The sequence below is a fragment of the Opisthocomus hoazin genome, chromosome 2 (assembly GCF_030867145.1).
Source record: "Opisthocomus hoazin isolate bOpiHoa1 chromosome 2, bOpiHoa1.hap1, whole genome shotgun sequence".
NCBI lineage: Eukaryota > Metazoa > Chordata > Aves > Opisthocomiformes > Opisthocomidae > Opisthocomus > Opisthocomus hoazin.
Genome location: NC_134415.1, coordinates 39107196 through 39121951, shown reverse-complemented (window position 1 = coordinate 39121951; position 14756 = coordinate 39107196). Strand labels below are relative to the sequence as shown.

The 14756-nt window shown below is 43.9% G+C and overlaps 1 protein-coding gene across 1 annotated transcript; it reads right to left on the bottom strand.

Moving 5' to 3' along the window:
• Window positions 1–2571: 2571 nt before the first annotated feature.
• Window positions 2572–11099, bottom strand: PROKR1 (prokineticin receptor 1). Its single transcript, XM_009939118.2, has 3 exons — window positions 10967–11099; window positions 8790–9466; window positions 2572–4797 (listed from the first exon to the last, which is right to left on the bottom strand). The coding sequence occupies exons 2-3, from the start codon at window positions 9305–9307 to the stop codon at window positions 4101–4103; spliced, it is 1215 nt and encodes a 404-aa protein (XP_009937420.2). The 5' UTR covers window positions 9308–9466; window positions 10967–11099; the 3' UTR covers window positions 2572–4100.
• Between the last annotated feature and the right edge of the window lie 3657 nt (window positions 11100–14756).

The window sequence follows — 14756 nt, the reverse complement described above, 5'->3', positions numbered from 1 at the left end:
AATGCACACACCAGAAGTGTTGGGTAAGTGCCTAGATGTCCAAGTGCCGAAAGCTGAACCATCTGTTGCTACTTGTTGGACGCACGGGAATCCTAGGAATATCTGCATGGCCCTGTCACCCAAGCTGGCTGAGCTGGCGCAGTTTTCAGGGCCCTGCAGTAGGCAAGTGATGCTGCGCTGCAGAGGCAGCAGCTGGAGGGTGCTGTTGCCACAGCAAAGCTGCCAGGCTCAAAGATGAAGGAGCGAAGTGAAGTCTGAGCTCCTGAGTCAGTCAGTCAGTCAGTCAGTCCTCACGGAAGCTTCATGTCCTGGCTGTTGTGACCCAGCCTGGCCTAGGGTCTTGCAGGTCATCTTCCTTTGGTAGAGGGACAATGATTGGAGTTTCTTTTCCTGCTGTTTCTTTATTAAAATACATACGTTTCTTTCTCAGTGCCCATTGCTGAGAATAGCTGCTTTTTCTTCTCTTAGTCCTCTCCTAGCTGTTTGGGGTCACCATTTTAGTTTCCAGTTACACCTGTTTTTTGCTTTTTCAGAGAGCCAGTGTGAAGGCACAGAGGCTGGATTTTACCTTCAGTTATCCCTGGCGAAGCTGCTGCAGAAGGAAGTGACCCTGTGGTTTCGGGAGCTGTGCCACAGGAGGACAGTGGAGCAGGAATCTGATGTGCTTGCACCACATTTTTGTTTTTGGCGACAAAAATTGGAGGAAACCACAACTGAGACATGGTAGCATCTGGTTTACTCACTGCGTGGTTACCTAAGCCCTGCTAACAGCTCTTAGGAGGATGCCTCACCTCCACATGCTCCTCATCCGTAACACATCCCACAGCTCCTGCATGGTGAAGTCCTTATTGCTGCTGTGCCACTGGAGCTAATGGTGGGCAGCTGGTGGCTGCAGAGGTCTCCCTGCCTTCCAGGGCGTAAGGGCTTATGCTTCTCCTCCACAACAGACGCTGCCTTCCTCCCAGCTTGTGCTTTTCTTTCTCTGTTTAACCATGGCTCTTGCAAGCAGAGCTCCAGGTAGGTGCAGTCCGTATTCAATTCCCTCACTAAATGTTGGCATTCGATGTCAGTGAGAAAGTGTTTCTGCAGGGAGAGGCCATGCAGGAGACAGCAGGGTAGCCCCCACCTGACAGGGAGCCAAGGGAGCACCCATCTCTGGAGCACCCGTTGACACCCATGCTCCCTAGCCTAAGTTGTGTGGCTACAAAAAAAGCCTTTCTGTTCTTTTTTCCCTCCACAACTTGCTTAAGCTATGGAGGGAGTGGGGGGTCTGGCCCCCTCGCTCGACTGCTCTGGGTGGACTGTAGCCTGCCTGCTCCGAGGGAGCCGCTCGGGTCAGGGCCTGTTCTGCTGCACACTGTTGTGCTATAATGGTGTTTTAAAGTGACTTTAAGAATCTGTTAAATTCTGTGGGTTTCTGGCCCCATGCAAGACCCTTGGGCTCGCTGCCTTAGGCCCCCTGGTTGGTGGAGCTCAGTTTAGGAGCAGATGTCGGTCCATCAAAGTGAAGTCTGTGACCAGTTTTGGGATGTCTGGAGTTGGTGCAAGCACAGGCTAAGGGCAACGTGGCTGTTTGGCTGCTCTGATCAGGGAACAGGGAACTGCTGTCCTGCCTCAGTGGGAACCCACCGCTTTCTGGGAATGCTGCGCACAACAGATACAGCGAAGGGCAAAGCACAGCTTTTTCTTTTGCCCCATCCAGTGGTTCAGGCTGAAACACTGCTTTGCTGCTGGTAAGACCTCAAAATGTCAAAATACAGCGATGCTGCCGACCCTGAAACCTAAAACCGCAACAGGAGCTGTGGCAGCTGGTGCTTTACTACGCTTCACGGGGACAGGGGTGCGGTGACGGCTGGGAACGCTGGGCAGGCTGGACCAGAAGAGCTCTCTCTGAGCTTTTAAAGTGATTTCCAGAGCTTTAAAGCAATTCTTTCCCCCAGTTTTTGCTTGGTGCTACATTTCTTGGTGGGAGTTGAGCTTTTTTTTTTTTAGTAACTCAGCCTGAGGTGGATTTCCGGGTGTGGAAAATTGTTGTTGTTTGGCTTTGTTGCACCAAGGAAAGTCTAGGAAAAACAGGTGGAAGAAGTATCAGGGTACTCTAATAACAGGTAGTATTGCTAGCTAATCACCGATAACTAGAGCAAGTTTCAGGACATAAACGTGGGTGCATAGTTTCAGAAGAAACCATGAGCTTTCAGGAGAAATTGTCAAATTAAGCCTCTGGATGATCAAATACTGCAGCTCTCTGGTCCTTTGAATTTCTTTGGCAAACAGAGCAAGTTACGAGTTTCTCTCCAATGTGTATTTTTTAAGAGCAACTAATGATGAGAGGATTTGAGCACTTTAATGGTTTTCAGTATCCTTTTGCCATTAAATTTAACTGGTCAGCCTAGTAGTTTAGCAGAAATGGGATAATTCACATTAATCACATGGATAGGAAAATTATGGCTAAGGGAAAAATATAAAAAATAATTCACAATGCTGATATTGACTCCATGTTTACTGTTTTATTAGCAGGATTTGCTGCTCACTTTAAATTCACGAATAGACAAATTATTTACAAAAGCCATTTACTCCAAAAGTAGGCAGTACCACATACTTTAAAACAGGAAGCATTTGTCATCACGCTAGAAAAGTCTTGATTTCGATACATGAAAGTCCATGATATATTATGTGTAGTTTAAATGAGTAGGTATTACTGCTACTGTCACCTGCTGTATCACGATTATCAGTTAAGAAACACCGTCCTGAAGTTGCACAAAATCAGAATAGTAAAAACAGCACTGGGGAAGGCAACGCAGAATTCATCTTGAGTTGTTGCCTCATGTTTGACCAGACAATGAGCTACTCAACTCAACCAGTGACTGGCTTGCTGAAGCCTAGAGTCTGTCTCCATCGCCTGCAGAAGGACAGACCATCTCACGATCTCTATGCTATTTCGGCACTAGTTGTACTTCATTTTAAAGGTATACACAGACTTGATAGGATCTTTAGGCCTTGTTCAGCAGGGTGGATTTTTTCTACTAACATGCTATTCTTTTAAATGGGTCCTACTGAAAACCAAGTTGAACTACATGAAATTCTGTCTGAACAGAAGAAAACAGGTTTTTTTACTGCGAAGGCTGTTCAACACTGGCACAGGGTGGTCCAGGGAGGCTGTGGAGTCTCCATCCCTGGAGTCAGTCAAAGCCCAACTGGACACAATCCTGGGGACCTGTTCTAGCTGACCCAGCTTGAGCAGAGGGGTGGACAAGACAATCTGGAGTTGTTCCCCACTTCTATGATTTTGTGATTTGATTCTGTGAAGGACTCAGTGACTCAAGGCTGCACCAGACAGCCAGAGGGTGCCTGGAAATGAGAGAAGAGAACAGGTCCCTTCAATATGTAGCTGTGCCATTGCCAAACACCTAATAAACAGAGTAACACTCTACGTAAAACTACAGAATGGAATGCTGATAAAATATTCTTAAACAAGGTGTCACAGGAAGACACTTGAGGTTTTCACTAGACTGTGAAGCAGTATTTAGCTTTGTAGAGAATGTGCCTTTCATAAAAGCATGCTGCACATTGGACGATAGAAAGCTGGTGTCTGTAGACTTCAAGGAGCTTCATTATGAGCAGTAAACTGAGAGGATAAAGAGTGACATGATGCAAAATGGGCTTTTATGACCTCCTTCCTCTTGTGAGCAGAAGGAAAAAGGACACCGAATAGCTTAACGGTACGAATGGTAAGCTCAAAGGGGTTAAGAGATTTCTCTTAAGAAGAAACAGAGAGGCATCATTGCTAGGATTAGCAATCAACTCTTCCACCACTGCAATACGCTTTAATGCATTCATAGACTTTTTTGTTCACCTTAAATTTTAAACAACCCTAAAATGAGTGTCTACGTCCCAAATTTACAGATGGGTGAACTGAAGCACAGCATCAGTCTGAGTTATGGGATTATACAGCAGTCCATGAAAAGAGTCCTGGTGGAAATGCATAGTAGGCTGCTGTCACCAATGGTGGGTATTCCCACACACAAGGGAGAAGCTTCTGAGGAGACATCATTTCCTCTTCACCTCCTCTCCAAAATATGTGAGATTAGAACTGGGAAAATTTATTTCAGTTTTATGCAGTCTACCTCCTCTGTGACCGGCATTGCATTTGTTCTCAGATCTAAATCTGTGCTAGATTTGCTTCCATTGTACGTTGATCTCCATCTGAGCAACATGATCTTCTTGAAATACTTCATGGTGTTATTTTTTACGGTTACAAAACACATGGTGTTTATCATGCTGTTACTCATAGCGATGCATTCAACTATGTAAAAAGCAGTAAGATAATGCTTCTCTTTCACAAAGATGGTGGGGAAAAAGTCACGGACAATTGTGAAGCCATAGAAAGGTGCCCAGCAGAGAACATAGGCAGTTAGGATGCACATCAGTACCATAACAGTTTTTCTTCTGCATCGAAGCCGCTTTCTGATCTGTTCCGTTTGAAATCCTGGTACGGTTTTAAACCAAAGCTCCTGAGAGATCCTGGCATAACACAAGGTCATCGTAATCACAGGTGCAACAAATTCAATGCCAAAGATGAAGAGGAAGTATGATTTGTAGTACATCTGCTGGTCAACTGGCCAAATCTGACCACAGAAAATTTTCTCCTGGTTTTTCACGACAAATAACACCGTTTCAGTAGCAAAGTATGCAGATGGGATAGCTACAAGTATGGAGACGATCCAGACCAAGGCGATTAGGAAGGTTGCTGTTTGATAATTCATGCGTGGTTTCAGTGGGTGAACAATAGCCAGATACCTGGAACAGACAAACACATTCAAAATGAAGTCTGAAAACACTATTAGTCAGAACACACTTCAAAATACAAGTGGACAGAATCAGGCAGAAGGAAATTGCTGTCATTCTAAGGGAGAGATCCTGACAAATTTGTCTGTGAGGAGAGTTAAGAAAATTTTCTGAAATAGCAGCCTAGAGCTGAGTTCCTAAATCTAGGCAGAAACTCTGGAGCGAGTGGCTGAAGGGTTTGTTAGGACAGTGGGTGCTTGGCAATCTGAAAATCTGCACGTACGTCAGGGTGTCTGAGGATGGTTTTAAGACCTCAGTCTTAAACTTCCACCTGTTAATAAGATCAAACTGAAAAAGTTGCAGTTTTGTATCACAAACTTTTCTTTTTTAACAGGGATCACATGTCTGGGAGTTACAGAAAGATGGGAAGAGGAGAAAGATAGGGAATGTTCCTATTACTGACAAATATGTTTGCAGGACCTAGCACAATATGCAGGTGAACAGGCCGTGATACAGCAGCTAGAAAGTCTTTGCTGGACAGCACATGTTCAAGTGAAAGTTTGGAACATGCGCTAATATAGACCTAATCAGGTGCAGGTAAAACAACAAACATGTAGAAGCAGAAAAATGTTTTCCCTAGGCAGAGAGCTATTTAAATATGCTTTTTTTACCAAGGGGTCAGACATACCTAACAGTGTTTCTCTTATTTTCTTGCTTATTCCATGGGGTGCAAAGAGCTAAAGCCGATGCTAATGAATGGTTACAGGTGAGCATGTTTTTGAGCCACTAGCAAAGGACTATGAATCCATTTTCTGTCCATGCAAATTTTTGTTTTGTCTGCTGGAGGTGACTATTGCTAATTAGTCTTAAATATGCTGTGTTAAGTAATATGCCAAACCATAGAACTGGAGTTAGGTATTTGCACTCCTGACTGTAAAGCTGAAGGAGCGCTGCGGTGTTTCACAAAGAAGTGTGGAGAAATGGAAGTACATTACTTGCAAGATCCATCAGTTGCGTTCGAGTCAGTTAAAAAGGGGCTAGGACCAAAAGGCATTCACTCTAGTGTTTTTTGTCTGGTTGGAGTTTGGGGAGATTGATTTTTTAAGAAGCTATAGGTGTAAGAAGGGCTTATGTTAGAGTACACTGTCCCAGAAAGATTAGGAGATTTCTGCTAAAAGGAGATTTTTATCAGACACACTCTGAGTTCCCAGTACAATTGTATTTAACACAAAGTATTGTTTCAAAAAGTGGAATTTCTCATTCTTTCAGAGGCTTTTCTATCTGTATGTATTCTATACATAGATAGCGTCCATGGGATATATTCATCCTAAAAGAAAATGGAAAGTCAGTGGTGCTTTTCATCAGCCAGATTTTGGAAGCGGATGAATTGTTCATCGCTCTGAATAGTGCAGGCTAGATGTCAAGGGACAGCAGAATTACTCAGCCTCTCATTGTGGAGCTGGTAAATGAAATTTTTAGATCGGGTCCTGTGGAAACAAGGTTGTGGGATAATGTATGTGTATGCATTCAGAAGTATGCATATCTGCTCAGCAGAACGTTTGACTAGATGGGGTAAAGCTCTACAAGAGAGTCAGGAAAGAGCTTTTGTGGTGGATTTTCCTGATTTTCATTGCTTACCACACTCGGGCTGTTACTGCAGAGTGGTCCTGGAGCACATGAACTGAGTTCAGATGAAACTGCTCTGGGAGATGTGCTCCAAAACTGTACATAAAACACACCAAGTGCTCATGGGTGTTCAGTCCAGGGGACCCAGTTAAAACTAAATGCCCCCAAATATTTACATCATGGACATTGGACCCTTAGCACAAACCCTTGCTCTTCAGATCTTCTCCTTTCACATTGCATATTTTCTAGTGTAGATGTGCCTTGAAATAAGTGAAATTCCTATGTTTCATGTGAATAGACACCTGGGAAGACAAAAGAGAGCCCTACCTGAAGGAAATCCTGTGGGACAGGCTTACCCTCTCTATACAGGTGAGCCCTTTTAAATGATCTAAACATGGGAAGACTTTTGTTAGGACCTTGTTCTTTTTAGAGACCAAAGTCAATGACCCACATGACATAATCAGGGTGGAAAGGTTGATTGTTAAATGAACGAGGTTTCTGTCTGTTTACCAAGTCAAAAGCTCACAAAAAAAAGGGCAGTGAGACCAAAACAGTGTGTTCTTACAACAAACTTCAGTGATTAATCATGTCCAGGGTTGTTTTTAAAGATGCCTGGGGATATAGGCTAGAAATCTTCTGATTTCTCAGCAGGCATAAGGGCTCAATGACCCATGTTACTTCATCAGCCTGGGATGCACTGGCAGAGCTTTCCAAAACTTTTTTTATAAGCTGAAAAAGTTAAATAATAGAAAATGGGAATGCATACATGATAGTGTTTAGAATCTTAACCCTGAGTCCTCAGCTGCTGTTCAAAGGTTATTTTATTAGACACTTCTTAAGGATTTGTTTCATAGGAGCTGATTGTCCTTTGCCCCACACCAGGCAAAACACGTCTGAAGTTCCCCAGAGTCTTTCCACAGGGTTTTGTTGAGGTCAATAACAGCTGAATCAGCCGTGCAGAAGCTGTATCTGTACAACCCTCAGCAGGGTTAACTGCTCCTGAGCTGTCTTTTGGATCAGGTACCAAAATCTGTGCAACACTAGACTAGAGCATAAAATGGCACATGAGAGAAATTGGGAAAAAAAGGGAAAGGAGGGTAGAAATCATACAGTGTGTATATGCAGAGGGTATAGAGAGATGTATATAGTGTTTGTACACAAAAGATGACTTGTTGTGATGGCCTTTCTGTAAAGAGTTTGCTCTGTAGTTCTCTGGCTTTCTGTGAGTCAGTCATGTCAGACAATGTCAGCGTGAAGCTGATCCTCAGTGCCTGGGTCCGTCAGAGTCCATGATGCACAAGGCTAAGAGAACAGGAGTCATAAGAAAGAATACAATTAAATTATGTTGTTAAAATTCCTGGAGCGAGAGGCAGGCATAGATGTATCTCAGGACGGCAGCATAAAGCAGGTGGTGTAGCGGGTGGATGTTGTCGTGTTCTGCTTACCCCGTTACGAAGGCTGTATGAAAATCTCTACTAAATTGGGTTGGTATAGCATTTTATTATTTTCTGGACAGTGTCATAAATATGGGTGCCATAAATGACCTGTGGGTCTCTCCTGGCTTGTAACTGTGCCATCCTCAGAGAGTCATGTGAAGAGAAAGGAGAATAGGAGAGGAGAGTATTTTAATGGAGAGGAGAGTGCTGGCCGCACTCACCGAGCATCCACTTCTGGGTTGGAGCATCCAGCTAAGACCTCGGTACTATCAAATGGTTAATTTAATGATTGTTGGGTTTTCTCAGTAGGGCACGACAGAGAATAAGAACTCTATTTTACAGGCTAGATAGAAGTCTTGCCTTTTACACTCTCTCACATCAAAACAAAAACTAGGAAAAATACCTTAGAGGGAGAAAGACGTATCCTGTAAGGCAATAACCCTGTTGGAAATTCACCTGTCAAATTCTGTATAGCCAGTCAACTATTTCTCTTGCTGAAGAGTATTTACTTCACTGTTTATAGAAAAGGTTAGACTCATAAAAGGTGTGTAGGCCTGTAGTGAAGGTTCCTTAGAGATGTATGGTTTGAATCAGGATTATATAGTACTGATGAACACTCTAATCTCTGGGTGTTTCTGATTTGCCTCTCTCTTTCTCCTCTTTCCCTCGTTTCATAAATGCTCTTCTACAAGACTCAAGAATCAGGCGTATTTTTATGAAAAAAAGAAATTGTTTTAATAAATCAACATTCTTTTCACTTGCGGGTAATGCCATGACCTCACGTGATTAGATTTTTGTGAAACAGGATACCCAGGTCTGTGTAGTACTTACCTTGACATAAGATCCTACAGAACAGCTGAGTGTCTTAAAAACCTAGAAATCTGGACAACCAACCCCTGAAGCTCTGGCCACCTCCTTGTGCAGTGATAGCACCCCACTTACCTGTCAACAGCTATAGCCAGGAGAGCATTAGTAGAAACATAGAGGGAGACGGTCCGTAGGTAGTTGACAGAGGCACAGAGGACGTGGCCATGCTCCCAGGATAGCTGCCGCACCACATAGTAGTCCATCTCGAAGGGGCAGCACACGATGGCTACAATGAAGTCTGAGATGGCCAGGTTGGCAATCAGCAGATTGGTGAGGTTTCGCAGCTTCTTGTAGCGGGCAAGAGCAGCAATGAAGATGAAGTTGCCGATGCCACAGACCAGCATGATGCCAACCAGAGCCACCCCGATCACAATCTTGGCTGCAAAGAAGGTGCGGGTTTTGGTCACGTCGTCTTCGCTGTCCAGTGGCAGGTCGTAATCGCTGTAACTGAAATTGAAAGGGAAGGAGATGTTTTGCAAGGAGGTTAAATCCCCATCATGGAGATTGTAGATTGCAGCAAAGCTGAGGCTGACGGTAGCATTTGGGTTATGTTCAGCTTGTTCCGTGGCCATGTCCATCTTCTTTTGATGCATACAGTTTGGCTCGCCCTTGGTTTTGTGTTGGAATTATCCAGGGTAGCAGAGCACGACGGTGGCAGACGAGAGATCTCATCCAAAGTTTCCTTCTGAGCAGTAAGTCACCTTGTTTTTGTCCCCATGAGATTATAGAGCAACAGCTTCATTTGTCTCCTTCTGTGGGAACAAATAGAGGAAAACATTTCCTGAGGAAATTACAGCAAAAATGCTGTGCTAGCCACCTTATTGCCCCACAGCTCTATTGCTGGCTGTGCACAGTGGGAGGAAATACCCTGTGAAAGGATGCTTCTGCTATCATAAAATCCCTTGAGTTGCATAATGCACTGGTTGTTATAGCCAGCAGTCTTATTTACCAATGATGCAATTTTGTTTTCAGCACACAGTGAAATAACAGTATAGGAGGAGTGTAAAATCCAGTTTAAACCTCCGCCAGCCTTCAAGCCCGTAGTGCTGTTATCCCTGTACAAGGTAAAAAACCTAAAATGAGATGACACCTCAATTTTCTGAAAAGTATCTGATGTGCCCTTTGGACAAAGTTTTTGCTTTATTCTAGATGTGTCAGTCAGAGCAATGCGGTAAGTGAGAATGAAAAGAGACCTGATGTCCTGTCTTCTAAATACATTTCTTAATTAAGAGTTGTCAAGACCCAAGAAAATAGTGAAGCTAGCACTTTCCTTTTGGCAGCCATTAACTGAGTAGGGTGACCAAATTTTCAGCCAGCATAATCCATTATTTCTTCTCTCAAACAAGTGGAGTGCTGCCAATTTGCATAGACAAGATTTTGTCCCAAGAACCAGTTTGTAGGGCTTTGCCATGAAGGCAAATCTGACGTTCGCAGGGGGAGTGCTTCCAGAAACAGGCTCTTGAGGTGAAAGGGAAAGTCTGCCTTAAGCAAGACAAAATGCCTTGAATTTTTGAAGATGGGGAGAAGCAGGCTCCCCTCTTTGTACTGCCAATTGCACAAAATGTTAAAAATTGATTTATTTTCAACACTGAGGAAAAGAATCTAATCTAGTCCCTAATTTTGCCTCTATATCAAAATGCTGAGAGGGCTACCTTCTTGGATCTTCTCATGCCACATCTGGGAATCCTCACACCAGACTCCCAGCTGTCAGGACAGTCCCACCCCACCCCAGAAGAGAATCAGGGGGCAATACCACTTTTTCTGCTTTAAGGCAGTAGGTCTTCATGATGTCAAATGCTACTGAACAATGTCCATCATGGCTACAAAGGACGATCTACGTAGTGGAGCTGTTGGCCCCTTCTTTTCCTTGAACCACCCTCAGCCTCTGATGTACCAACACTTGATAAATTTCTGAGAGAAACTCCCTTGTACAACTTCTGTCTCCACGTTGCTTTTCAAACTGAGAATTGCAGAACAACAGAATAACAGAAAGCCAAAGCCTGAAACTAAAGAACAGTTCAAACAATTGGCTGCTTTACAAGACATCCCCACAGATGCCTGGAAATGTGAACATTCGTTTAAGAGAAATACTAAATAAATACTTGGATGCAAAATCTGTATGTTGGTCAAAGCAAGGTGCAGTATCTGTTTCAGACAGGTTTCCCTGCAAAATACCGAGAGGGAGAGCTTTAAAATAAATAAAGGCAACCCAACCATCCGCAAACTGACAGAACACCATCTGCTAACTGTACCTGCAGTTGCTCCCGTCTTCTTGGAGGTCTCGGGCACCCTGGGGATAGCCTCCAGGTTTCTCCCCTGCAAATGTGCTGCTGTCACCGGAGCAGAGAAAAGATCACTGAAAGCAGCCAGAGGACTTCCACAGAACGATCCTTTCTCTCCCAAGCAGGTTTGCCCTGCAGCTCAGGGGAGGATGGCTCCGCTGTCTCTGTGCATGCATCTAAAGCCTTTTCTCAGTGGGAGGCACCTTGAAGCTGTCCGTGCATTTCTGATTTTAAAGAGGCAGTGCAACATGGAGACAATAGAGCACAGCCCTCTTTTTTTCCTTCTTTAAACCCCCTGAATGCATCGAATCAGCGGAGCGGCTTTGTTACCAAGTCTGAGCATGAAAGGTGTAAAACCCCTGTCTTCACTTGCTCTTTGAGTTTCTTCTGTGCTGGTCAGGAGCTACCTGCACCTGATGTGACACACAAGCAAAAAACAAACCTCCCAGTGGAGAGGAGGAGGAGGAAGGAGGATGAACTGCTTTCCCAGGGACCTTTCTCCGTGGATCTCTCCCCGGCTATTGTCTTTAGCACTGCCGCTGTGGCAGCTCCTGCAGAAGGAGGGTCAAACATTCAGTAGCCATAAATCAGAGGGCCCCCTGACAGCTTTCCTTGCCCTCTCAAGGAATTACTCAGAGCAGAAAAGTGGCAGTGAATCCTTAAGGGCTTGGCGTCCTTTGCTAACGCTGCCTCCTCGCTGCTCTGAAGCACTCACACCCCAGGGAGCAGTTCTCTTGCTTCCCGATTCACCAGAAGGAAAGGAGATGCACAGCAGATCCCCTGTCCTCTTCCACACCTCCAGTCTTAATTCACATTAGCTGACATTTTCCAAGATGCGTAGCTGGGACACGTTACATAGCTCTCAGCAGATGAGACCGTAGGAGGCTGTGGAAGGTCATGAAGAGTGTAGGTTTGCAGAAAACTTAAAATATGTGCTTTACAATGCACACTCACAAGACTCAGCTTTCATGAGCTTGTAAGCACTTATCTCTGGAAGGAGATAAGGAAAGAAATCTGTTAATGTGATATATGTCTGGGGTAAAAGGGCTGCTAATGTGACATTTCTTCCAGAAAAGTTGTGGAAAGCCAGAGAGTCCCCATTATCTGGAGTCAGCAGACAGCATTAAGAATTTCACAGCGAATACTTTGCTTGGCTTTATTTTTAACAGTCGATGTAGCAGGTGAAAAGCCATTGAGGGATTTTTAGTATCCTGAAAGGGTGCAACCAAATGAACAAAGAGAAAATCAGATCCAGCGCACTTGTTGAATTCTGTCACAAAAAATGTGAATATAGTAAGTATAGGGAGAGGCAAAGTGAACTTACAGTGCACATCAGAACCACTTCTAAAAGTTCTCTACAACAGGCCACATAAACCTTAAATGTCCCTTAAGAAAAGCTAGTACACTGAAGGGAGCTCTTGCAAGCTTTACATTAGCAATATGCATGATCTCTTTAAGACCTTGTTCAGCTGTCTTACATTAAGTTATCTAGTGAGTTAATCAAGCAACATGATATCCAAATATTTATATTCCTTTAGGCCAAAACCTCAGCTGCTGCAGAACTGTCTATCCCCATTGACTCAAGGCAAGTTGGCGTTCAAGCCCTGATAACTACAGCCCCTCCAGATCTGCACTTCATGCTTGGTATGTAGCTTCTGTACAGCAGTTGTTCATCTACTGTGCTCCAAGTAATTGTGCTATATGTGTCAAGCTGTTTCTCAGAAAATACTAGTAATATTGTAAAATGATGTGATTTGTGTGTGCTGTGCAAGGCAGTGCTTTGTAGTTGTTGAATAGAAGTCATTGAACAGACAATGAAACCACTGGTCCTGAGAGCTGCCCTTACAGCCAGATGGGCACAGTGAAAGTTAAAAGGTGGGTCTAGAGCCTCAGTAACTGTCCTAGCAACCTGCCCCACTACAACAAGGACTGGGGCAGTAGTGGAAGGACTCTAAAGCCATGGGGTATATGCAGGAGGATTTCCCAGCTGCAGACGCTGTGTAAGAAGTCTCAAAGGCTGCCTTCAAAACCGATAGTCTCTTGTGACTTCTGGTTTAAATGTGCTGAAAGAGCAGCTCCCTGGGGCAGCCAGGCTGCAGTACCGCCCAGGCAGCGTATTGCACAGCTGGCATTCTCGTTGTCCCAGCATTGCCCAGCCAAGGGGCTTTGCAGTCTACAGGTCTCCACTTCCTGGGGATGGGGCACTGGGAGGCTTGCAGAGACTAAGAGATCCTTCTCCACAGCCCCTGTGTGACATCCACTTATCAGATGATTATACTCTATTATGTTGTATTTCAAGGTCCTCATTAATTTGTAGAGAGCACATGATTCTGGTGTTGGATTTCTGCATAGGATAAGGTTTCTCCGTGATAGCATTTATTGGCGGTTCCCTGATGGTGTCACGTTTAACACAGCATCACAAAGCATTTCCTGAGACCGGCGTTACCAGTTTGACAAATTCAGGCTGAGACAGAGAAGCTGGTATAAAGAATTTACATTTCTGTTTGTTTCTTTTTTTTCATTAGTATGCTCACAGTTTGAACAGAACAGGGAAGTTATTTGGAGGCTAAATGATGCAAAAAAGATTGCAATGTGAAGTATTTGCTCAGAGACTTTCAAATAATGAATTTCTAAAGCTAGCATTTAGCCTGGGTACACACCTAAGGACTCTGGCCTTTCATTTAGAAACAGCAAACTCACCAGCTACTGTCTAATTTTTCCTAATTGCTAAATAAATTGGTCTCTGAGCAAGGTAATTAATCCTAGGGGACTTACATAAGCTTTACATAAAGTACAGCTGGAGGTTGCTAATACAAATCCGTTGGTGAAAAGTGACAAAAGCCTCAGACATCCTGCGATTTTCTGTAAAAACAAACAAAAGTTAGCAGCACAAATGGATTACAACCATGTGTTTTTTCTGCTCAGTATTCCAACCAGACATTCAGCTCAGGGGCTTTGCTAAATTGGAGAGTGTGTAACAGGCATTTATGTTCATGAGGACACTAGACTTGCCTAGTCTATTATAAAGATATCTTTTTTAATAAACAGTAAGGTGTTTTTTTCCTAATACATGAAAACATGTCTTGTGGTACTAGAGGAAAGTGACTTTTGGATGGAGTTTGGCAAAAATGTGTACACAGGACTAATCCCACCATACTCAGCTGTTCCACTGGTGACTTGGGCTGTGGAAAAGTGAAAAAGACACCAAGAGATGTTTGACTTTATTAATGGATTATGTCATCATGTTACTTTCCTGTTACCACCTTTTACTGCTTCCTTACTGAGTGTATCACTGCTTGGCTTTGGAAAAGGTGCAAAGCATCTGAAGGAGCAGCAGAGCAGGCTCTCCGCAACCATAGTGATACTGCAAAGATGGCTGTCAGCACTGTTGGAACAGCGGACAGGGCACTTTCATCTGAAAGATCTTTTCCTTTCAGAGCTGCACAGGTTTCTGTGAACAGTGGCATTCAGGCAGAGCTCACAGCCGGATGACACAAGATTTAGCAGAGCTGCACAGAGCTCACTTAATGTTCAAGGTGACCCAGGGGCAGTTAGCAACTTTCTTCCAAGTAGAAGCTCCTTTCTTTTTGCTTGTCTCTTTTTTTTCCTTCACTTTTTAATTCTCTTCCAGCGTGTATTTCCTGTTTTCTTCATCTTTGTTCATCGTTTCGTGATTGTGTAAGAAAATGGTGTTTATTTTGCTCAGCTCAGCTTAGCATGGCAATCTTCTGTGAGAAGCACACCCCTGCCCTTAACAATA

Coding starts and splice junctions, on each gene's coding strand:
- PROKR1 (XM_009939118.2), bottom strand. CDS start 9,307: ATGCATCAAAAGAAGATGGACATGGCCACGGAACAAGCTGAACATAAC. Junction 4,798..8,789: donor CTGGCTATAGCTGTTGACAG/GTAAGTGGGGTG, acceptor TGTCTGTTCCAG/GTATCTGGCTATTGTTCACC.